This window comes from Danio rerio, chromosome 14, assembly GCF_052040795.2.
Source record: "Danio rerio strain M-AB ecotype USA chromosome 14, GRCz13ab, whole genome shotgun sequence".
Taxonomy (NCBI): Eukaryota; Metazoa; Chordata; class Actinopteri; order Cypriniformes; family Danionidae; genus Danio; species Danio rerio.
In genome coordinates this window covers 5,154,188-5,180,338 of record NC_141034.1, presented here as the reverse complement: position 1 = coordinate 5,180,338, position 26,151 = coordinate 5,154,188, and the positions used below count along the sequence as shown (strand labels likewise).

The 26,151-nt window shown below is 36.3% G+C and overlaps 2 protein-coding genes across 3 annotated transcripts in view; both read left to right on the top strand.

Annotated features, from left to right (window-relative positions):
• The window catches only part of guf1 (GTP binding elongation factor GUF1), a 365,170-nt gene that overhangs the window by 54,040 nt on the left and 284,979 nt on the right, over positions 1 to 26,151 (top strand). The gene's annotated exons all lie outside the window — the stretch shown is intronic.
• Positions 8,118 to 26,151, top strand: part of gabra2b (gamma-aminobutyric acid type A receptor subunit alpha2b) — a 164,591-nt gene continuing 146,557 nt past the window's right edge. For both annotated transcript variants that reach the window (XR_015507068.1, XM_087281138.1), the window contains exons 1-3: positions 8,118 to 8,427; positions 8,795 to 8,871; positions 23,068 to 23,183. Coding sequence is in view for 1 of the 2 variants with exons in the window: in XM_087281138.1 (XP_087137264.1) it covers positions 8,810 to 8,871; positions 23,068 to 23,183 (178 nt within the window). In the remaining variant the exon portion in view is untranslated. The remainder of the gene's footprint in view (positions 8,428 to 8,794; positions 8,872 to 23,067; positions 23,184 to 26,151) is intronic.

Genomic DNA, 26,151 nt, shown 5'->3' with positions numbered 1-26,151 from the left:
ACTACTTTGAGTATGAGCAGAGGTTTTATATGCGGTTTTCATTTCAGAAGATCACATTTCTGAATTACTTCCACTGAAGCAGTGAAGCAAGAACCAGTGCACTCCAGCATCTCCTCTAATTGAATTTCCTCAAACACAGCCTGTTTTGCTCCCCGAAGTCAGACGTTAGCAAAAGCAAAAGGCATTGCGATGTAAAGGTCCTTGCAGGTCATGTTTTGTAATGTACAGTCTGAGCTCAGGCATTTTACAGTTTAATCGCACGCAGCCAGACAAATTCCACCCCGCTAACTACTTCAATTAGATGCCATCATCATCACCCATGCGGCCTTATGGGACGCTTGATGACTCGAACGCAGACGGTGTGCTTCGTAACTCAATAGTGGTGTGATTATGAGAGATGAAACTGAAAGGGAAGATGCTAATGACGCCATCATACAAGTCATTACGGTTAAGTGAAATCTTATTTGGCTTTGAGATATGAAAACACGGCTGTTAAATTCAGGCACAATTTGGAGCTCATCATCCGTTCAATGGATTAGCTGTTTTAGATTTTCTATAATCATTTCTTTACCCATCATTCCAAACTGATTTTAAATATTTAAAGGCTTTATGATGAAACTAAACCCAGGCTCATTCTGATTACGTGCCCCTATATACATTTCTGGAGAGCGCCAAAGTTATATAAAGTCTGCATTATTAAGGGCGTGGCCACTTGTGTGGCCAGGTCTCGCTGGTCTCCGTCATGTCACCTCAGCTGATTCTGGCTAATTAGCTTCTGAACTCGGCATATACATCGTATATTGTTTTGCTTTATGTGGCTTTACACAGCTGCTTTTTGTAATTATTTCTCACCATTATCAGAAAATATGGCATGCTGTGTTCACTTACTTGTGCTCACAAACCATTCAAGTGGCCTCCATTTCCCAAGTGAGTGAAATTATATACTTATATACCATCTCTATAATTGTTTTATTTAAGATAATTCATCATTTATAATTTTCTTTAGAACACTAATGTACTCCAGAATCTGACAGATTGATTAGCTGCAGGCTCTAGAACAGTAATCTGAAGTGTTTTCATACAGTGTTATGCCTGGATTTTATAAATCGTCACCTTGGAATTATAAGGTTCTATCTTATAAGGTTAGTTTTTGCATTCCATAGCAAATAGTTTGTGTGTAACTTTTGTATTTTAAATAAAACGTTTTAAAATGTAAACGACTTTATAAAAAAACATCTCATAATGTAAATAAGAATGTCAATAACTAAATTTTGACAAAAACGTCTCATAGAACCTTTATAATTCTAATGCTGTGTTCACACCAGACGTGGAAAAATGGATAAATCGCACTATTTGTGCGTAAATAGCCGCGTAAACATTTAAGTTTACTCGCTTTACTCACATGTCAAATCCGCTTTATTCGCGCGTCAAATTCACTTCAGAACAGACGCAGATTCGCGTGATGGGCAGGGCTTCTGTCACTTGGGCTTTGGCGCAATATGGTTGTGTGTGAGTGCAAAATGCGCCTGAGCCCAAAACTGAAGATGAGACGTGACTTAAGGCACTGTTTCATGGATTAATAATCATTCTTACTGTTCAATGAACGCAAACTGTCGTAGGTTTTTAAAGACGCAAACCCCTCACTGCACAACAGCTGCGCCTTCAGCAAACCTTCTAATTTCTGCAGCACGAGGACTTTATGATTATTTATGAGCATCAAAAGTGGCGGATCTGTTCGGTGAAATATTAGACTGTGTGTCTCTGCATATCAAACCACAAAAACAATATAACTAGAGAAATCTCCAATGTGCTGAGCAAAAGTGCTTACTGAACAGTGCAGCATCGATGACATAAGCGTGCCTAGGCCCGAATGTAATGTGAGTGCGGGCCGTCAGGGGAGATAGGAGGGGGACAAGCATGCTTTGGCCTGGTTTAAGGCAACTGTATATCGTGTGAGTACGCCCCTTCTTAAACCTTTAAATGTATACTAGTATCTTGAAAAATATCTAGTAAAAATGTACTATTATCATAGCAAAGATACAAGAAATCAGTTATTAGGAATAATTATTATTAAAACTACTATGTTTAGAAATGTGTTGATCTATTCTTCCTTAAACAGAAATTGGAAAGCAAAAATACAGGGGCGCTATTAATTTAGTACCTTTTAAAATGACTTGAACAATAATTCAATCTAACATTTAAGCTGTACTAAAACCAAACCCTTACCTTTGACGTACAGTAGCATCGCCTTTGTCACAGCAAGGTGGTGTTTCTTCAAATGTGACGGCTCTTGTACTACCGCAGAATGTGTTTTTGCACTGGCAAACATGCTTTGGCATTTAGCATTACACTCTCATCTGTCTTCTTGTGGCCGCAGGCTAGCACGGCTGCCTTTTTTGCTTTAAATATTTATGCAGGATCTAAAGGGGACTGAAGAACAATTACAAACTCATCATCTGGACCCGATCAATAGAGCTAATGCAGGTTTCTAAATAAAATGCTTTTAGGAGACAGCACATACTTTGCTGTTTAGGCTCGCAATTAGTTCACAATAAAGCCATTTGGAATTAAATAAGTGGACATAAGACTAATATTTAGTGTTATTTGTTCATTATTATTATTATATAAAGATGTTATATACAGTTGAAGTCAAAATTATTATTACAAGGGAGCAAACCTAATGATGAACAATCATGATCTCCGCTCCCTCAGGCGGCACTGCATCAAGAATCAACATTCATCTATAAGCGATATCACCACATGGGCTCAAGATACCTGTTTTTTTCCCAGGATTCTCCTGTATTTTCAGCCTGATCTCAAAAGGAAACGGAAGTATTTTATGTTTTGTCCGTTTAGTGGCTCACAGTCGTACGAAATTCAGTCGTACAAAAATGTACGATTTTAAAAAGGAGATGTGGCACTTAACTCCACCCCTAACCCCAACCATTACTGGGTGATGAGCAAATCGTACTAAATTGTACGAATTACAAATTCATACGAATAAGCCACTAAATCAAAAAGTTACGAACTGCCGTGAGATTGCGTTGGTATTTTACAGTTCTATCCCGCTATCATCCCGTAAAGGTATTTTCCCATATTTCTGCCATATGTTCAGTCTTTCTCTGAAGGGTGGCAATAAATATACCGATCCTCCCTATACGCAACCCATACCGCCGAACCACCAGGGGCCGTCCTTTGCACTTAAATGTGAGTCTGTTCTATGCTTTTGTTTAGTTGATGTCGGGATTCCCTTCCTTTTCATTACAGGCGCCGTCGCCCCTCCTATAGCGGTGCCTGACTGTCAGACACATTCCATAGTGATAAATAGATGCTGTTTCCCAAATGGATTCTGTACTCATGATTTGAAGTCTGGGACATATATGCATAATTAATAATAATATCTAAAGATGTCGATCTTGATGGTTTTTTTCTTTTTTTGAACACAACTAAGTTTGTCTTAAATGAGCATAAAAAGTTAGGAAAGCAATCAAATGCTTTCATTATAATGTTAGATGTGTGCATTCCTGACACCTCTCTTATTTAATGTAATCAAATGAAAAATCCAAATAAATGAGATTCATTCTCTGCTCTTTAATTAGAATGTGTAAGTTATTCAGTGAAGAAAAGATTAATGATATGTGATAACTTGATTCTAATACTTTATAATATCTATTAATTTTGATAAGCTAAACTGTTTGCTAGTTCATTTGCTGCTAATCTAAACTATTCATAATATTTATTTACGTGTGCCAAATAGGAGCCCTATGTTAACAGTGTCCAGCACTGTTGACTTCTTTGGGCTCTAAGGCATGTGGGATGAACTATTACACAGTTGAAATGCATACTGTCGTTAGATGAATCAGTATTTCATGAATTTTTTTTAAGCCTGTCTGCAGTCCTGACCTGTCTCCAATAGAGAATATATGGTGCATTTTGAAGCTCAAAATGCGACAGAGAAGACCCCGTACCAGGGCCGGAGTGGGACTCCTTTTCAGCCCTGGAGTTTCAAGCCTCAGACCGGCCCACCTCAGTTCACGACTGACTATATTAAAATAAGGTCACTTCCAATTCAGTTTCTAATGACACTATCACGTCTTTTTTTGAGAAAACAGCTGCTTTAGACCTTTAAATGTTCAACAACCCAAACAGTATTATATGTCTCAACAATAAAAATGAAAATAATAACATACTCAGACGAAGATCAAACCCAGGTCGGTGACGTTGTAATCTAACGTGCTAACCACTGGACCACAACAGTTATACAGTGAAAGGTGACTTAAATCATTATTAACCTGCAGGCTGGTTATATATAAAAAGAGCAGAGCTGCGGTAAAATAATGAATAAGAAGACTGTGGTCAAGTAAATAAATAAATTAATTTAAAATGTGTGACTGCTGAGAGCAACAGATTCTGGAGCTAGGGACACCGACCCTCGCGGCCAAAAAACGGACCGGCCCACCGGGAATTCTCCCGTATTAGCCAACCCGGGCCTGCCCCGTACTGTTGCCCACCTTAAGACTTGTTTGCAGGAAGAATGGGACAAAATTACACCTGAAACATTTCATCACTTGGTGTTTTCAGTCCCTAAACGTGTTGTGAAAAGGAATAGCAACATTGTAAAATGGTAAATGCTTTACTGTCCTTACTTTTTTTTAAATGGGATTGTAAGAACTAAAATTGAAATACGGGTTTATTGTGAAACAAACAAACGAACAATTAAAATAATGAGGAACACATTAAAATAATGTCTGTTGTGGTCAAAGTAATTTTAGAAATCACTATTTTATTTTATTTTTTTCCATACTGTCTCAACTTTTTTCTGATTTTGTGTTGTAAATAAATAAATTAACCCTATGAATTTGTTTTTAAAAACTGCCTTTTTTTCAGCCAAGCTAAAACAAATAAGAATTTCTCCTGAAGAAAAAATATAGGAAATACTGTAAAGCTTTCCTTGCTCTGGTAAACAGCACTTGAGAAATATTTATGAAAGAACAACAACAACAAAATTCACAGGAGGCCAGCTTATTTCGACTTCAACTATACATTTTGAGGACGCAGGAGAAAAAAAGTGATTGTCTATGTCCTATTTCTGTATTGGCATTGGAGGGGGGGATCTCACTGTGTTTTGGATTATTTATGTATGAATGCCACCCTAGCATAAATACATATTACAAAGGAGAAGATGAGGGTCGTGAAATATTATCGAACGCCATGATGTTGTATTGCAGATTTCCTAGATTAAGATAAAGTTTGCGTCTGGTTATGTGTTTCAGCACGCGCCCACACACACATACATATGCGTTGTTTTTCCTGTGAAACCCCCTGCTATTGATATCACAGCGACATCAAATATTCCAAGGAGGGAAAGCTTGGATAAAGGATGTGTTTCATGTGGAAATCATTTTATTCAGCATTAATAATGCATGACTAAAAGACCTGATCTTAGACCTCTCTTTAACAGACAGCGACTTGCCTGATTTATTTATTTTTTTTACTCCAATCTCATCCTGATGAATTTAAAATTACAATCTACAATCTTTTTTATATAAAAAATAATGCCTCAGAGAGTTTTTGGCGGGTTTAATAATTCCATGTTTCATGCAATTATTCCTGGGCCATCAGTATTCGGGATTTCAACTGCCTTATTTGCATATTTACAAGGTTTAAGCCATTGATTGGACAAGCACAGCATGTGACCGGTTTTAATAACCGCTTATTCCATCCATCATTCCAGTTAGCTGAAACTAAACACAGTCCGTTACATTTTCGGGCAAATCTGCAAACGCATTAATATTTATGAGGCGAGCGGTGTTTATGTTTATGATTGGTTCAGCAGAGCATTGTTTCACACTGTATGCTTTTGTTTGTTTAAATAAACCCAGAAAATTGCAATTTTACTTGACAGCCAGCGATCAGCATTTGCTTGGTATGTAATATTCAGCTTTGGCATTTTGATAATAACTCTGTTTGTGTTGCAGCGGGGGACAATAGGCGAGAGAGATGTGACTTGCATGAGTTATTTCTGCTGCAGTGTTTATCGTCACTGTCCCACAGGTGGATTTTTTTAGTACATATTTAATAAACAAACACATAAACAGATAAATAAAATAATAAATACAAGCCGCAAAGAAAATTTCAATTGATGTTTTATGCATTTATAATTTTTTACAATACATTATAAATTAAAACGACATTAATATGAATATGATTATACATGTTACTATGGAGACATGTTAATACGTGACTGTCAATCAATATAAATTGGAACAGTGTAGTTTATTACTGTTTAAGTTCAGTTCAGTGTGGTTTAATAATCACTACTGAGGGTCTAAACATTAGAGATCAAATATATCAATGTGCAGCTCTACTGATCCCAAACCATGCAAGCCAGTGAAAGGTTAAAAAAAAAACTTCACAAATTGGCGAAAGTGAAGAAAAAAAAACTTGAAAGAAATCAGACTCAGTTGGGCACCACCATTTTAGTTAATTCGCTGGCCGAACGTTTTGTGCCAAGCGGTAGTCTCAGCTGCGGAGGCTGCGTAAGTTATGGTAGATCAAAACCAATTAGGAGCTGCTAATTTATGTTAGCTATTTAGCAAATGTATATCTATGTACTAAAAGCATTTATTTATTTATTTATTTATTTATTTATTTATTATTTTTACTACAAAACATTTTATGTGTATCCTAGTAAATGTAATCTGGGTTTCAATCTTTTCAGCTTGCAAAAAAAATAAATAAATAAATCCCTATTGCAAATTACGTGCGTTCCATCACGTTGTTAAAGCAGCTAACTGTAGTATTGGTAACCTAGCAACCAACAGTAAGAAGGCGAGCTGATTGGTGCAATGTTCGCCACATCAGAGCATATTCAGCATTTCCATCTTCCATTATTGAAATTAACACTTTTTTTCGTACAACTTCAAAATCACTTCAAAAGAACGTGAACTGTTTTTGTGTGTCAGTTTTATAAAAAAAAAATAAAAAAAATTTGGAGCTTCCATCTCTCGTTTCTCACGTGATACTTTAAACCAGATCTTGTGCTGGATTTGTGAACTGTCTAAAAATCATTAATTAATCAAATCATTTATTAATTAATCATTAATTAAATCATTAATTAATTAATAAATCATTTCCCAAAATCAGATTACAAATGACAAAGAAATTACTCATTGCAGTAAATATTTTAGTGGTGTTATTTGTACCACTAACCTCACCCATTTCTTTGGCTTACTTCCTGCTTTATCAGGGGTCGCCACAGTGGAATGAACCACCAATTCATATTTAACAATAAACTGCCAATTAATGCTTAAAGTTCATTTTCAATGTACTGAAAAAACTAGCTTAAACCAGCCTAGGCTTGTTGGCTGGTTTTAGCTGGTCAACCAGGCTGGTTTTAGAGGGGTTTTGGCCATTTCCAGCTTGGTCTTAGCTGGTCAGGCTGGGAGATGACCAGCTAAAACCAGCTTGACCAGCCTAGCCAGGCTGGAAGCCCAGCCAAAACCAGCTATGTCCAGCTTAAACCAGGCTGATCAAGCTGGTTTTAGCTGGATTCAGCTGGTCATTTTCCTGCCTGACCAGATAAGATTAGGCTGGAAATGGCTGGAGACCAGCCTAAAAATGGCCAAAATCCCTCTAAAACCAGCCTGGTCAACCAGCTAAAACCAGCCAACCAACCTAGGCTGGTTTAAGCTGGATTTTTTTTAGCAGGATCCCATTTCTATCTGGAAACAGCTATTATAGACACCTAAAAACCCAACAAACGCTGGTAATTGTGTTAGCATCTTTGCAATATTATGTTCATTTGTGCTTTTGTTGTATTTTTGTACTGAACATATCATGTCAAGTAACAAAACCAACTAAAACCGAACCGTGAAAAAGCTATTTGTTTTACATACACATATTTTACCTCAAAATTACTGTTATTTGATGATGTGCGTATAGTCTATAAATCGAGATGAAAATAAAACATACCGTCACACAACGTATCAACTGTGCGCGCGCGAGCAATCAGCGCCCTAATATAACTGCCTTTAGGACCCAGTTGTCTGCCTGTCCCTTTCTTTGTAGTTGTCCCCCTTTTCTTTCTTTCAAGAGAGAAAAAAAAATAAATAGTGAGCAGTATGAGATTCAGTTAAGAAGATCTCAGATCACGGCGCGTCAGGGCGCATCGGTGCGTTAGTTAAAGAGAGAAAGAGAGAGAGAGAGAGAGAGAGAGAGAGAGAGACGCGGTGGAGGATCAGAGACCCTCACAGTCATGCTCGTGTGCATCTGATATTGTAGAGAATTATGATGGGAATTCATTAAGGCTTGTTCCTGATCCACGTGCGCGCTTCTCCGATAACACGGTTTCTTCGGCTGGGAATAAACTTTCACATCCCGCTCGTTGTATATCAGTCTGGGCAGAGCGGATCTGGTGGATCACAGGTGGGTTTGCTCCCCTCAGAGTAGAGCATCTTTGTGGATATTGTGTTTCCGACCATGTGTGTAGCCTAAATGATGCCCAGCCATATGCTGCTTACATGAAGATCATCATCATCTTCTTCACGGCGCGATTTGCGGACACTTGCTCAGTGTTTTCCTCCCTCAGAGATGTTGGTATTCACATCATGCGTTGACACACGCTGTAAATATTAATGAAATGTCTGGGATCCATCATCTAAGATCAGCAGGTGGATTTTATGGACCGCGTATGGAAGAACTTAACACGACTGAGATCGGCGGTGATTACTGAAACAAACCCTCTTTTCTTCTTCTTCTTCTTTGAGGATTCATTCGCTTTTGTCTTCCACAGGTTTGAGTGTCAGAAATGAGGGAGAGGTTCGCGGTTCATCTTCTTGTCTTCGCGTTGACGCTGTTTTGGCACACCAGGTAGGACTGGCAGTCTTGCTTTCGCTCTTTAAATGTGATTTATATGTGTAGTGACTCCAAATAATGGAGATATTCCTATGTTAGCGATGATTTTGGTGGTGTAATAAATTGGTTTGAAGCCTCGCGTGCCCGTGCCGTGCGTAACTGGAGACTTTTACGCGCACGACTCCGGTGGTCACCAAAAGAAACCGCTCCGGTGACAACTGGCTCATGTTTGCTTTATAAGAAAAATAATCAATGCAAGTTTAATTCATGCAAATTGCATTGTTTTTGGAGAGTGATCGTGCTTTGTATTTTTTATTTATTTAGTTATTTTATTGGTAGATATGATCAGGGATGAATCCTCTAGGTGGTGCAGAACAGCGTGTGGAAGCATTAGGAGCGCTTTCTCTTTCAGAGGTACTACAGGTGCATAAACTGAGATTTGTCTTTTGATTAACAGTAAAAGCTAGAAACTGTATCAGTTGAAGACGTTTCATCCAATTATGCATATTATTAAGTATGAACATTTAATTAAATTTGCATATTGTATCAAAAATGCACTTATTTTTGTAATCACGATATGAGTGGCTGGTAATTGCAACAATCATTTATTTAATATCAGATCATTGGAGAATTACCTGCATTAATCCCTCACGAACAAATGGAGTTATGATACATTAATAATAATTTCTAACAAAACACAATATTTCGAACCCCCAAATGAAGTTATTTATCTTTTATATGAAACAAAAACAGAAAGTGTTTAAATACAGTGTTTAGAGACAAAAATCAGTCACAAAAGTGTAATAAAAAATGTTGAAACGCATACAATAATTTACTCTCTTTTTTTTAGGTCTTAAACCATTTATAATGGTTTTATTTAATAAAAACTAAATAATAATAATAATAATAATAATAATAATTATTATTATTATTATTATTATTATTATTATTGTTGTTGTTGTTGTTGTTGTTGTTGTTGTTGTTGTTGTTCTTTATTATTATTATTATTATTATTATTTATTATTATTGTTGTTGTTATTATTGTTTATTATTATTATTATTATTATTATTATTATTATTATTATGTATATTTTCCATATCAAAATTGTCAAATTTTGTTACATTTTTATTTAATTATTTAATTTTTGTTAAATTTAATTAAAAGTATCATGTATAAATTTATTTAAACATATTTTGACCTATATCGGGTGTAGAGGCTTACAAAATAGCAAGCATAATTATTCATATTTATTTTTTTATATATTATTTCATAACAAGAAAGGCCATTTTCAAAAATATAATAATGCATAATATCTCTTACTATAATAATATGTGAAGTATTATGTTTAATATTTAAGCAAGAAATGACATAATTCTTCATATGGCTTTCAAAAGGCTTTAACAGAAATTTGAAAGCTAATGTATACTGTAAAATGAAGTTGACTAAAAATCACTCAAATTAAATCTTTGCTATCATTTTGTGTGTTTTTAGAAAGCTTTCTTCTAGTAAAGTAGCAATTAAGTGGGTGTTTTTGGTCAAAATGAATCTTGTTTTGATCTTTGATTGGTACATATGATCAGAAATGAATCCTAGATGGTGCAGAACAGCATGTGGAACCATTAGGAGTGCACTAAAGGTGCATAAACTGATTTGTCTTTTGATTAACAGTAAAAGCTTAAAATGCATTAGTTCAAGCCGTTCCTTTCTTATTATGCATATTATTAAGTATGAAACATTGGATTAAATGTGACATATTACATCAAAAATGCACAAAAATGCACTTATTTTGTAATCACGATATGAGTGGTTGGTAATTTCCACAATAATTAATTTAATAACATATTATTTGAGAATTACCTGTATTAATGCCTCGGGAACAAACTGAATAAAAAAAATGATTTATGAGACATTTATCTTATTAATTTCTACAAAAACAATATTTCAAACTAACAAATTAAGTAATTTGGCTTTTGGATGAAAAAAACGTATAAATGTTTATATATTTATTCATAATTTATGTTCATATTCAGTGTTTATAAACAGAAATCAGTCGCAAAAGTATAAAAAAAAATGTTGAAAAACATACATTTATTTATTTGTTTTTGTTTTTAAAGGTCTTAAAGCATTTCAAATAGTTTTATTTAATAAAAGTCTAAATAATAAACATAATTATAATAATAATAATTTACTATTATTCTTGTTGTTATTATTGCTGTCATTATTGTTATTATTATTGCTGTAATCATTGTTATTATTATTATTATTATTATTATTATTATTATTATTATTATTGTTGTTGTTGTTGTTGTTGTTGTTGTTGTTGTTGTTATTATTATTATTATTGTTGTTGTTGTTGTTGTTGTTGTTGTTGTTGTTATTATTGTTATTATTATTATTATTATTATTATTGTTGTTGTTGTTGTTAATATTATAATTATTATTATTAGTATTATTATTATTATTATTAGGTATATTTTCCATATAAAATTTGTCCAGAACGATGTCTAATTTAACAATTAACAAATATTTAATTAAAAGTATCACATATAAAGGTATGTAAACATAATTTGTCCTATATCGGGTATAGTGGCTTACAAAATGGCATTTGTTATAGACTATTTTATAACAAGAAAGGGCGTTTTCAAAAATGCAATAATGATTATAAAACGTTTCATTTGTGAATGACTTTAATAGACTAATTATAAATTCCCAAACCTTCAATTCTTACGATTTTTCATAAAAATGGAAAATGTCAAACCAGCAAATTCATAAAGTAGGGATCTCTTGCTCTAATAATATGTGAAGTATTACGTTTAATATTTAAGCAAGGAGGTGACTTGATTTTTTCCCTCATTTGGGGGCAACGTGTCGCAGTGGGTAGCACGATCACCTCACAGCAAGAAGGTTGCTGGTTCAAGCCCCCACTGGGTCAGTTGGCATTTCTGTGTGGAGTTTGCATGTTCTCCCCGTGTTGGTGTGGGTTTCCTCTGGTTTCTCCCACAAGTTCAAAGACATGCGCTATAGGTAAATTGAACAAGATAAATTGGTTGTAGTGTATGTGTGTAAATGCAAAAGTGTGTGGGTGTTTCCCAGTGTTGGGTTGCGGCTGGAAGAGCATCCGCTGCATAAAACATTTGCTGGATAAGTTGGCGGTTCGTTCCGCTGTGGCGACCCCTGATTGATAAAGGATAGAAAATGAATGAATCAATTCCCTCATTTGTAAAGGGTTAAATTGTTGGGGTTTGTTTTAAATATAAAAAATATATATATATATATATATATATATATATATATATATATATATATATATATATATATATATATATATATATATATATATATATATATATAAAATATTTATATATATATATATATATATATATATATATATATATATTATTAATAAATATAAATATATATTATTAATAATAAAATCTTATATAAATAGTTTCCCAGAGATGGGTTGCTGTTGGAAGGGCATCCGCTGCGTAAAAACTTGCTGGATAAGTTGGCGGTTCATTCCACTGTGGCGACTCTGGATTAATAAAGGGACTAAGCTGACAAGAAAATGAATAAATGAATAAAAAGTTAAAATATTGACCACATTGATTATAATTACTCAGATAATTACATCCAAGTGAATGTGAGAATTCTAAAAACGGCTTGTTTTCATTTATTCATATTAAACCCTCAACTTAAACGCATCTTCTGGGAGTGAACATGGTCGGAGCTTGCGGTAGCGATCAATAAACCAATATCATATAAATCTAGATAATATATGTGATAAGCAACCTCATCCTCCTCCTTTTGTCATAAAGTCAATTGGTGAAATATGCTTTACTAGTTTCCACGAGCAGCAAAGAAGTGTGGAATCGGGACGGGGATCAGATAAGCCTCCCTCTAATCTGGGTCACGCCTGGATGCGTCCTGCAAACGGAGCACAAGGGGGAGGTTTGTCCTCCAACCGAATATGAACACATTGATTGCTTTAACTCTAAATGGGTCGATATTGTCAAATACAAAAAATAAATACATTCCTTCAGGTTTCTACATTCATCCGTATGCTAACAGTATGACTGGCTTCGATGTCATGTATAGTTACAAGTCAGAATTATTCGCCTCCCTGTATATTTTCCCCCAATTTCTGTTTAATAGAAAGAAGACATTAGTTTTCAGCTTACACTGCAATTTAAAAGCTTAACTACGTTAATTAGGTTAATTGCGCAAGTCATTGTACAATGCTGCATTCACACCAGACGCGAAAGAAGCGTCAAGCGTGAGTGATTTACATGTTAAGTCAATGCAAAGATGTGAATAAACACCCTGCGGCATTAAACGCGCGAATAAGGCGGCATGAATTACACGATTCATGTGAACCAAATGGCGCAAGTTAAGCATTTTGCGCTATTGATGTGTTTTGCACAAATCGATCAAGTTAGAAAATCAGCGGACATTCGCACCGCGCTAACCAATCAGGAGCTTTCTCTTAATTCTCTTATAGGCATGATTATGACGAAGCGCCTGTTGTTGGTGTTCGGGGGGCGAGAGGCGATTGCCATTGCAACAGCAGCGCCCAGCAACAGCCCTGGATTCCGCCATTTTAGTGTGAAAGCGGTCGGCCGTCCATTGGATCTTATTGCTGCTGCGATGGCGCCCTGTTGAAAAATCCAGCTTAAACCAGCCTAGGCTGGTTGGCTGGTTTTAGCTGGTCGACCAGGCTGGTCTTAGAGGGGTTTTGGCTACTTCCAGGCTGGTTTCGCGGATATTGCTATGCGAATGAGAGAGAGAGAGAGCTTTGCCTGTGTGTGTGCTTGGTGCTTGTGTGTGTGTATGCTAGTGCGCGCGCGAATGAGAAAGAGAGAGAGAGAGAGCTTTCCCAGATAGCAAAATATACTCGGGCCAGTTCCGGCTAGATTTTCGCCTGCCGGAGACTTACCACTCGGGCCGGATGCGGATGCGTGGACTCACTGCTCAATTCCAGCCCGAATCGGGCCAGATGCGGCGGCCATAAGCGAGCCAGTGTTTCAGTGTTTATAAACAGAAATCAGTCGCAAAAGTATAATAAAAATGTTGAAAAACATACATTTATTTATTTGTTTTTTTTTAAAGGTCTTAAAGCATTTCAAATAGTTTTATTTAATAAAGGTCTAAATAATAAACATAATTATAATAATAATAATTTACTATTATTCTTGTTATTATTATTATTGCTGTCATTATTATTATTACTATTGCTGTAATCATTATTATTATTGTTGTTGTTATTATTATCATTATTATTATTATTATTGTTGTTATTATTATTATTATTGTTGTTGTTGTTGTTAATATTATAATTATTATTATTATTATTATTATTATTATTAGGTATATTTTCCATATAAAAATTGTCTAGAACGATGTGTAATTTAACAATTAACAAATATTTAATTAAAAGTATCACATATAAAGGTATGTAAACATAATTTGTCCTATATGCATCCGCGCCGGAATCGGCCCGAGAGTAATGTGCGCTGCGGCCCGGAGCTGGCGCGACTCAGTATTTATATACCTTTATATAAAACCTTTTGGTATTACATTGGTACTTGATACATGGTATTACAACCCTTTGAGTTGATATAACAGCAGACGCCTGTGTGTCTGCTTGGTGCTTGTGTGTGTGTTAGTGCGCGCGCATATGAGAGAGAGAGAGAGAGAGCTTTGTCTATGTGTGTGTGCTTGGTGCTGTGTGTGTGTGTTTATACAGACAGCTTGGCTGTCTGGACTGTATAGCTGGGTGATTTTCGGTTTTGTTCTCCCCCGCTCTTAAGCGGGATCGGGCGGGTCGGGCAGCGGGACAATAAATTCTTAATATAAGCGGGAGCGGTCGGGTTCGGGCTAAAACCTGGCGGGTGCGGGCGGGAGCGGGATTCAAAATTTTGTCCCGCGCAGATCTCTAGCTGGAAACCAGCCTGGAAATGGCCAAAACACCTCTAAAACCAGGCTGGTCAACCAGCTAAAACCAGCCAACCAGCCTAGGCTGGTTTAAGCTGGATTTTTCAGCAGGGGCAGCTGCTTTGTTTTTTATTTATTTATTTTAAAAGTGAATTAAAGCTGAGATACAACCTGAAAGACGACAATACAACACTTACTATCACAATCATCAGCACTTTTAATAGTTTATTTTACAGTCTTATAATATGCTGTTGTTATACTGGAATTTTCATTCCAAAGTGGCCGCCGCGGCACCTAGTGGCTGTTTCCCAAATCGCAGTACAGTGTCGCCTCTTGATGATTTTATGCTGTTTGATCAGATGCAGCTTGCGTGAATATTTTAAGTTACCTCGTTTCATTCTCACATTAACTTCAATTAATTTGTGCGTGAAATTCACCGATAGGCGTGGATTCACGTCATGCCATCTGATTTTTAACTTGCGCGAATCCTTCGTGAAGCTCATCAAGCGCTCAAAATGCTCAATTCATTGTATAACAGTGGCTTGCTCTGTTGACAATCGAAACAAATATTGCTTAAGGAGGCTAATAATATTGACCTTAAAATGGTTTATAGAAATTAAAACTGCTTTCATTCTAGCCTAAATAAAAAAACAAGACAAACATTATCGGAAATACTGTGAATAATTACTTGCTCTGTTAAACATAATGTGAGAAATATTAGCAAAATTCACAGGAGGGCTAATTATTTTGACTTCAACTGTAGCTCATAATAAATAGGCTCAAAGTGTTTCAGGCTTTTGTAGGAATTAGCGACAAATGTGCCCTGTAATGAGGTATTACCACATGGCAGAGCGTAGAATTATACATGCGGTGACTTGCCAGCGGAACTACTTCAGAGAGTTTTGGATGGGGAACACATTTAGAGGAACTTGCACAGTCATGTCCGTTTACAATCTATGGCTCCGTACCAAATCCTAGTGTGCTGCCTACAGACAGCTGTGTTGCACTGCAGCATCCTAAATGGATGATTTGGAAGGCTTTACGTTCTGACAGCCCATCTCATGGGGTATGGTTGATTGCAATCAAATTTGGTGTGAAATAAAGATACATTAAAGAGACTATATATATATATATATATATATATATATATATATATATATATATATATATATATATATATATATATATATATATATAGACTATATATATATATATATATATATATATATATATATATATATAGACTATATATATATAGACTATATATATAGACTATATATATAGACTATATATATATATATATATATATATATATATATATATATATATATATATATATATATATATATATATATATATAGACTATATATATAGACTATATATATATATATATATATATATATATATATATTTATATAGGGCAGGACGGTGGCTCAGTGGTTAGCACTGTTGCCTTACAGCAAGAAGGTCGCTGGTTTGAGTCCCAGCTGGGTTAGTTGGCATTTCTGTGTGGAGTTTGCACGTTACACCAGTGTTGGCGTGGGTTTCCTCAGAGTTTTCCGGTTTCCCCCACAGTCCAAAGACATGTGCTGTAGGTGAATTGGGTACACAAAACTGGCCGTGGTGTATAAGTGTGTGTGTGAATGAGAGAGTGTATGGGTGCTTCCAATACTGGGTTGTGGCTTGAAGGGCATCTGCTGCTTGAAACATATGCCGGAGTAGTTGGAGGTTAATTCTGCTGTGGCGACCTCTGAAATAGAGCTGAAGGAAAATGAATGAATGAATGAATGAATAAATGAATGAAAAAGGGGCTTAATAGGCATACCTGTCAACATCGGGATGTGAAAATAAGGGATACGCCGACCATAATAAGGGATCCCCCTTTTTAAAAACTCCCCCAAATTACTAAATATGCTCATTTGGAGCTGTTTCATTGTAAATGCTCAGTAATATGTTTTAATATTTTTATTATTTACAAAATAAAGTATTAAATAGTCTACATTAGCAGCAAATAAATTAGCAAACAGTTTAGCTTATTAAAATTAATAGCTAATGTAATGAAATAGAATCAAGCTATCAAATCTTATTAGTCATTTTTTCACATTCTAATTAAAGACCAAAGATTGAATGATTTATTTAGATTTTCTTCGCTTGATTACATTAAATAACAGGTGTCACTTTAAAAATGCACACATCTAACATTATGATGAAATCATTCCATTGCTTTCCAAACTTTTTATGCTCATTTAGGACGAAATTACTTGTGTTTGAAAAAAAAAAAAACCACCACGATCGACATCTTTAAATATTATTATTATTAATTACATGTATATCTGTATAAACACACACCCAAAACCCAGACTTTCGCTCCGCTTTAAATCGTGAGTAAAAAAAACATTTGGGAAACAGTCAATCACTATGGACTGCGTCAGCTAACAGTCATATGACTGTTTTGAGGGTTGCATATGAAGTGGAGACGGCACCTGTAATGAAAAGGAAGGGTAATGCCGCCCCTTTTATATATTTATTTCAGAGTGTTTTCATCATACCTGTCAACCCTCCCGTTTTTCCCGGGATTCTCCCCTATTTTACAGTTCTATCCTGCTATGATGCCTTAAAGGTATTTTCCCGTATTTCTCCCGTATTTTCTCTGAAGGGTGGCAAATAAACATTAAAGAGTCGAGCCTCCCTATACGCAACCCATACCACCGAACCACCAGGGGCCGCCCCTTGCTCTTAAATGCGAGTCTGTTCTGTGCTTTTGCTTTGTTTAGGCACAAAACACTTTAAAATAAACATAAAGATGGCGCGATTCCCTTCCTTTTCATTACAGGTGCCGTCTCCCCGTTCATATGCAATCCTCAAAACAGTCATATAGAGGTGCATGACTGTCAGCTGACGCGCTCCAAAGTAGAGATCTGCGCGGGACTAAATTTTGAATCCCGCACCCGCCAGGTTTTAGCCCGAACCCGACCGCTCCCGCTTATATTAAGAATTTATTGTCCCGCTGCCCGACCCGCCCCGTTTTTTGCCCGCCGCGCCCGATCCCGCTAAAGAGCGGGGGAGAACAAAACCGAAAATCCCCCAGCTATACAGTCCATACAGCCAAGCTGTCTGTATAAACACACACACACACACACACACAGCACCAAGCACACACACACAGACAAATCTCTCTCTCTCTCTCTCTCTCATACGCGCGCGTGCGCACTAACACACACACAAGCACCAAGCAGACACACAGGCATTTGCTGTTATATCAACTCAAAGGCTTGTAATACCATGTATCAAGTACCAATGTAATACCAAAAGGTTTTATTCTCCGGGCCGCAGCGCAAATTACTCTCGGGCCGATTCCGGCGCGGATGCGGCAGCGTCGGCTCGCTTACGGCCGCCGCATCTGACCCGATTGATTCGGGCCGGAATCGGGCAGTGAGTCCACAAGCAGCCGGAGCCGGGCTGAGTGGTAAGTCTACAGCAGGTGAGAATCTAGCCGGAACTGGCCCGAGTGTATTTTGCTATCTGGGAAATCTCTCTCTCTCTCTCTCTCTCTCTCTCTCTCTCTCTCTCTCTCTCTCTCTCTCTCTCTCTCTCTCTCTCATTCGCGCGCGCGCGCACTAACATACACACAAGCACACACACAGGCAAAGCTCGCTCTCGCTCTCTCTCTCTCTCATTCGCATAGCAATATCTGCGATATTGCTAGACAGCCCGCTCCCGTCCCAAATTAAACCCGTTACCGACCGCTCCCGCGATTTATTCGGAAATTTATGCAGACCTCTACTCCAAAGTGATAAATATACTGTTTCCCAGACGGATTCTGTACTCGTGATTTGAAGCTAAGCAAAAGTCTGGGATTTGGGTGCGTGTTTGAACGGATATACACATAATTAATAATATTAATATCTAAACATGTCGATTTTAATTTCGTCCTAAATGAGCATAAACAGTTAGGAAAGCAGATGAAATGCTTTCATTATAACGTTTGATGTGTGCACTTTTAAAGTGACACCTCTGTTATTTAATGTAATCAAACGGAAAAATCTAAATAAATAAGACATTCATTCGTTGCTCTTTACTCAGAATGTGTACGTTAAACAGTGAAGAAACGGCTAATGAGATTTGATTCTGTTTCATAGCTATTCATTTTAATAAGCTGAACTGTTTGCTAATGTATTTGCTGCTAATGTATACTATTTATTTTTTACTTTTTTAAAATAATAATAATAATAATAAAACATATTACTGACCATTTAACTGTTTATTTACAACGAAACAGCTCCAAATGAACATATTTAGTCATTTGGGGATTTTTTAAAGGGGGTCTTGGGAATCCCTTATTATGGTGTGCATATGCCTCATTTGCACATCCCAATGTTGACAGGTATAATTTTCATGCCTAAACAAAGCAAAAGCACAGAACAGAAACACATTTAAGAGCAAGGGGCGGCCCCTGGTGGTTCGGCGGTATGTGTTGCGTATACGGAGGCTCGACTCTTTAATGTTATATTTGCCACCCTTCAAAAAAAAACTGAAAATACGGGAGAAATACGATAAAATACCTTTACGGGATGATAGCAGGATAAAACTGTAATACGGGAGAATCCCAGGAAAAACGGGAGGGTTGACAGGTATGATAATAGGTCTACTTAAAGATATACAGTACAAATTAGATTTTAATAACTGAATGGTCTTTATATATAGTGAATCAAATGCAATTAGGACGCAGTACAGGCTTTTAAAGTCCACTTTGCTGACAGCCTAAGTGTTCACTTGAAGTTGTCTTCACTCTCTGGTTAGAGGACATGCAAGTGCTGCAAGTGTGTAACCTAAGACCAAGATGCATTAGATTAACTTGTCAGCCGTTTATACTTTGCACATTTTACTGGCACTAATGCATTGCTTACATGTTTGTTGCGTTTATAAAGTTTGCTGTACACTTTTTGCTATTTGAACGCATAATCATCCATTAATAATAAGCATTTTTTTTTTACACTGTAAAACTTAAGTAACTCAAACCATTTGAGGAAATCGATTGCAACAAACCGTTTAAGTTTAATAACTAATGATAATGAGTACTGTGAACTTAATCCACTTGAGGTAATGAAGCAATTTGAGCACAGTAAAACCCAATAAGGGGCGAGGCAGTGGCACAGTAGGTAGTGCTGTCGCCTCACAGCAAGAAAGTCGCTGGGTCGCTGGTTCGAACCTCGGCTTAGTTGGCGTTTCTGTGTGGAGTTTGCATGTTCTCCCTGCCTTCGTGTGGGTTTCCTCCGGGTGAAAGACATGCGGTACAGGTGAATTGTTTAGGCTAAATTGTCCGTAGTGTATAAGTGTGTGTGTGTGAATGTGTGTGTGTGTGTGTGTGTGGATGTTTCCCAGAGATGGGTTGTGGCTGGAAGGGCATCCGCTGCATAAAAACTTGCTGGATAAGTTGGCGGTTCATTCCGCTGTGGCGACCCTGGATTAATAAAGGGACTAAGCTGACAAGAAAATGAATAATTACAACAAAATGTCAAATAAAACATAAAAGTAACATGAAATTTTCTTGAATAATCCTTAATTAATCATAGTTTTTCCCCATTGTAATATAATATTATTTATATTTTTGTTTTAAATTTATAATTATATTTTATCATTTCCATTTGTCAGCTTCTTGTATGCATGTTGCGTTAATAATTAACCAACAAATAAATTCTATAAGTTATATCAAAGAGTATATTTTGCAAGAAAATACTATCAGAGTCGTTTGACGTCAAAAGTCTGTGCTTAATTAGGAGAGTAAATATTTGATATTTGAATTGTGCGTGAAATCGTTTGCATCAGGAGTGCATCTGAATGCCGAGTGCGTGTATGTGTGTGCAGCTCAGTAGACTGAAGCAGGGCGAGTGTGTTCTTACTTTTAAAGGGGGTTTAACAGTCAGCTGGCAAACAGATCAAGTTTTGATGCTCATAACGTATGCATGATTGCTTATGCTAATTAAGCCAATTATGCTTAAATATGTTAATTATATTCCTGAGCGTTTCACAACAACTTCCCTGTAAGCGGAACATGTGGAACAGAGTGAAAGAACAAATCACAGCAGCGTTAACCTCACCAGAAACCAGTGTTTGTTGATTTTTTTGATGTTTTTAGGATTACTGAGGATTTCCCTGTCTCGAGGTGCTGTTGATTTTACAAAAAGGATTCAGTTTTACTGTTCAGGAGTGAGTTTCGCAAACAATGGCATAACTTGTGGCTAAAATACCTTATTATTATGCATAATTGGGTGGTATACGATGTAGAGATGAATGTTTCCTGAAGATCCATAGTCTGAATCACGTCAGTTAAAATGCAAAACTTCTGTAATGATGATCCTTAATGGGGTGGAGTAACAACAAATAAATAAAATATTTTTTTATCCTTACCAATGCATGCCCATATATCAGATTATGCTATTGTTATATATAGTTGAAGTCAGAATTATTAGCCCCCTGAATTATTAATATTAAACGCTGCTTTTATTCTAGCCGAAATAAAACATATAAGACTTTCTCCAGAAGAAAAAATATTATTAGACATACTGTGAATTTTTTTTTGCTCTGTTAAACATCATTTGGGAAATATTTAAAAAAAAAAAAAAAACTCAAAGGGGTGCTAATAATTCTGACTTCAACTGTATGTTATTTCAAGTAGTTCATAGAGGTGGGCAGTGGCCCAGCCAGAGTCCAGACTTAAACACTATTGAGAATATGTGGAGGGGAAAACCCTGAAAGAGTTGTAGTTAATTTCTAAAGATGAGTGGGCAAAAATACCAGTGTAGACATGCAAAAAGCTGTTTGATTGCTGTAATAGCCAATAAAGCCTTTGAAGATGAATATTTTAGATGTGCCACTTTTTGTTTAAATGTAAATAAAAGCTGAGAAATATATATATATATATATATATATATATATATATATATATATATATATATATATATATATATATATATATATATATATATATATATATATATATTCCATGATGCCTCTTTTACATCATCCTATTATGTTTTATTTTTGTAGAATTTGTGTTGGCTAATGGTGGTTTTCGGATGCTTGTCTTATCCGATTCTGTATCGGTCTTAGTACACGATGCAGTTACAGAAGAGTCAAGCTTTAAACTTAAAAAATAAAATCAAAATTCTTTGGTCATTTTTGACTTAGATGCTAATGGTCTAATCCGATTCAATGATCTATGCTAAGCTAAGCTAAAAATGCTCAGTTGGTCTTAGTACAAGATGTAACTACAGAAGAGTCAAGCTTTAAAAAGAAAAAAAATATTAAAACTCTTTGGTCATTTTTGAGTGAGATGCTAATGGTCTAATCCAACTTAATATGCTAAGCAGAGCTAAAAATGCTGCGTTGGTCTTAGTACATATCTTTGGTCACTTTTGAGGGAGATGCTAATGGTCTAATTCGATTTGATGATCTATGCTAAGCTAAGCAACTATGCTTATTTGGTCTTACCTGATGTAACCAAAGAAGTCTAGCTTAAAAAAAAAAAAAAAAAAAAATTCTAAACTCTGGTAATTTTTGACTTAGATGCTAATAGTCTAATCCAATTTAATGATCTATGCTAAGCTAAGCTAAAAATGCTCAGTTGGTTTAGTGCATGATGCAACTACAGATGAGTCAAGCTTTAAATAAAAAAGTAAAATCAAACTCTTTGGTCACTTTTGAGTGAGATGCTAATGGTCTAATCCGATTCAATGATCTATGCTAAGCTAAGCTAAAAATGCTCAGTTGGTCTTAGTGCATGATGCAAGTACAGACGTGTCAAGCTTTAAATAAAAAAGTAAAATCAAAACTCTCTGGTCTCTTGAGTGAGATGCTAATGGTCTAATCCGATTCAATGGTCCATGCTAAGCTAAGCTAAAATGCACAGTTGGTTTAGTACACAATGCATTTACAGAAGAGTCAAGATTTAAATAGAAAAAAATATCAAAACTCCTTGGTCTCTTGAGTGAGATGCTAATGGTCTAATCCGATTCAATGATCTATGCTAAGCTAAGCTAAACATGCTCAGTCAGGAAAACAAAATGAAAAAGTCAACAGTTTAAGCCTATGTGTTTTTATTACTATTTTTAAATGTACTGTTCCTTTAAAGGCCCACAAGAGCCTTATGAACATCAGGATTATGAACACTCATTTAGTCACTCAGAAGTTTCATTTTCCATCATTTTTCAAGTCTTTCTATCCGTGACACTGTTCAATTCATACCTAATCCTGACGTCTGTGCCTTTGCCGTGTAGGTCAGTGTCCGCAGATGCCACAACAGATGCCTTCAAAAACAACATCACCCTCTTCACACGCATCCTAGACCGCCTGCTGGACGGATACGACAACCGGCTGAGACCCGGACTGGGAGGTGAGCTAGCAGTCTCCGAATTAAATGGCTCGCTTTGATATCCAGTTAAAGATAAAAGAAGCCGTGAAAGAGCAGATACAAAGGCTGAAACCATCCCTGCTCTTCTCCAGAAACCAGTTTATCTTTTCCTCAAGCATCACTACATGTGTAGCATAATGGATTTGAACAAAGGCTCGGCTGTAACTCCCAAGAATTAACCTTCGGCGCATTGTTATCTGGTTTATCTCTAGCGGTTTTAGATTGTGTCTGATGTTATGATGATGAGGGCAGGGACACATTACGGTGCTTATGGTGACAACAGAAGTACATTAGCCCAGATTAAATAGAGATACCGGGCATCTGCTTTTATCGATTTGTGACTGGTCATGTACGCGGTGCTATTATGAAGCGGCTTTCTATCGAGTGGAATAAAAGAAAGAAGTTTTTTTTCGAATGTTTTGTCGCTGCTTAAGTGTCACTGACATTTTTCCATTAGCGGATTAGTTTAGCTAACAAAGGCCGTAATGACATGCCGGATTTCACTGAACCTTATGGATTTGTCTGTCGGTGGAGTCATTCATCCCTTAATAGGCAAAGCAGTGTCATAGGAAGGAAAAGTCACAGAAAAGTATCTCAGTAAAAACATATCAGTGGATTTAAAGCAGGGGTGTCCAAACTTTTTGGGCCGATGGCCAGATGCAAAAAAACAAACGTTGTCGCGGGCCAAATTTTACATACATCACACAGACACGCATATATATATATATATATATATATATATATATATATATATATATATATATATATATATATATATATATATATATATATATATATATATATATATATATAATACAGTTGAAGTCAGAATTGTTAGCCCCCCTAAATTATTAGCCCCCGTTTATTTTTTCCCCAATTTCTGTTTAACGGTGAGAAGATTTTTTTCCACACATTTCTAAACATATTAGTTTTAGTAACTCATTTCTAATAACTGATTTATTTGATCTTTGCCATGATGACAGTAAATAATATTTGACTAGATATTTTTAAGACACTTCTATACAGCTTAAAGTGACATTTAAAGGCTTAACTAGGTTAACCAAGTTAACTAGTCAAGTTAAGGTAATTAGGCAAGTTATTTTATAACAATGGTTTGTTCTGAAGACTTAAGGGGCTAATAATTTTGACCTTAAAATGGTTCATAAAAAAATTTAAACCGCTTTTTATTCTAGCCGAAATAAAACAAAAGTCTTTCTCCAAAAGAAAAAATATTATCAGACATGCTGTAAAAATGTCCTTGCTCTGTTAAACATCATTTGGGAAATATTTAAAAAAGAATAAATCAAAGAGGGGCTAATAATTCAGACTTGAACTGTGTGTAGATAGACAGACAGACAGACAGACAGACAGACAGACAGACAGACAGACAGACAGACAGACAGACAGACAGACAGACAGACAGACAGACAGATAGATAGATAGATAGATAGATAGATAGATAGATAGATAGATCGATAGATAGATCATAACAAGAACTGCTGCTTAATTGAATGCATGTAATAGCGACACCCGGTGGTTATTTATTGAATTACGTTCATTTTTTTGTATAGCGGGCCAGATTCTATTGATGTTTATAAAAAGCTTCGCGGGCCGCCACAAAACTGATTGCGGGCCGCAGATGGCCCGCGGGCCGTAGTTTGGACACGCCTGATTTAAAGGAATAACTCACCTAAAAATGAATGTTTACTCACTATTTACTCACCCTTCAGTGGTTATAAACCTTTATGGATTTCTTTCTTATAACAATAACCTACTCTGCAGAGCGGGATTTGCCGGAAATTTGCTATTGGAGGAGCTTGACTTTGGACTTGTCAGACTTTGACAGCGACTTTGTCAGTAACTTTGACTGTTCAAATGGACCAGTTCCTTCTTCCTCCGGATAATAACATGTAGGCCTAAGTGTCATTAAAATTGTTGCCTCGTTTTCTCTAGTTTGTAAAATATGTGTGTTATAAGTTGTAATCACCCCACGCTGCTTGTAATCACATATCTATTATAGATCACTGCTTATATCTCTCAGGTTAAATCTGTATAGGGCTGTTCACATATTGCATCCAAAACCACGTTAAAAATGTGACGTGTGCTTCTTCCTTTACTGATTTAAAGGGCACATAGGTTACCCTTTTTTCATATTTATTATAAGTCTTTTGTGTGTCGCCAGAATGTGTCTGTAAAGTTTCAGCTCAAAACACCCATCAGAGTATTTTCATAGCTGTTTAAAGTGTCTGTATTATTGACCTTATTCTAAAATGCGGAAGTGCGCCTGTTTTCGCGATTGTCTTAGAACTTCCGATTCAGTCGCCTATGGGAGAAATGACTAGGAATAATAAGCGGCAGAAAATGGCCAAACTACTTGCTCAACAAACAAATGTTTGCATGACTACACAGACCAAGTAGCATAATATAATAAGAAAATATTAAATTGCAACATCAAGCAGCGTAACGAGCAGTTGTTAACGTCAAAAAATGAATGGAAGTGAATGTGACCGGAAGTCTCGAGACAAAAAGATTCAAATGGCAGCGCCCGCTCGTCAGCTGAGAATAAGGTGAATAGCTGGGAAAAGGTTGTTGCTGTTTTTTTGCACTGGGCCTTTAAGGCGAGTCATACCCGCCCACCGATCCCACGTGCCTGTCAGCAACATGCCTCAACACGCCCTCGGCTGCCTCAGGAAGCAGTTGTCACGTAACGGTTGTGAGAAATACTACAGTAAGAACTTTACCAATCAGTATTTGACACATTTTTTGTGGAGTTGCAACAATGAGTTCACACACACACACAGCGCACAGACATGTAGACACACACACACACACACACACATAGCACAGACACGTAGCGCAGACACACACACACATACATAGCGTAGACACGCAGACACACACACACACACACACACACACACACATACATAGCGCAGACACACACACAGAC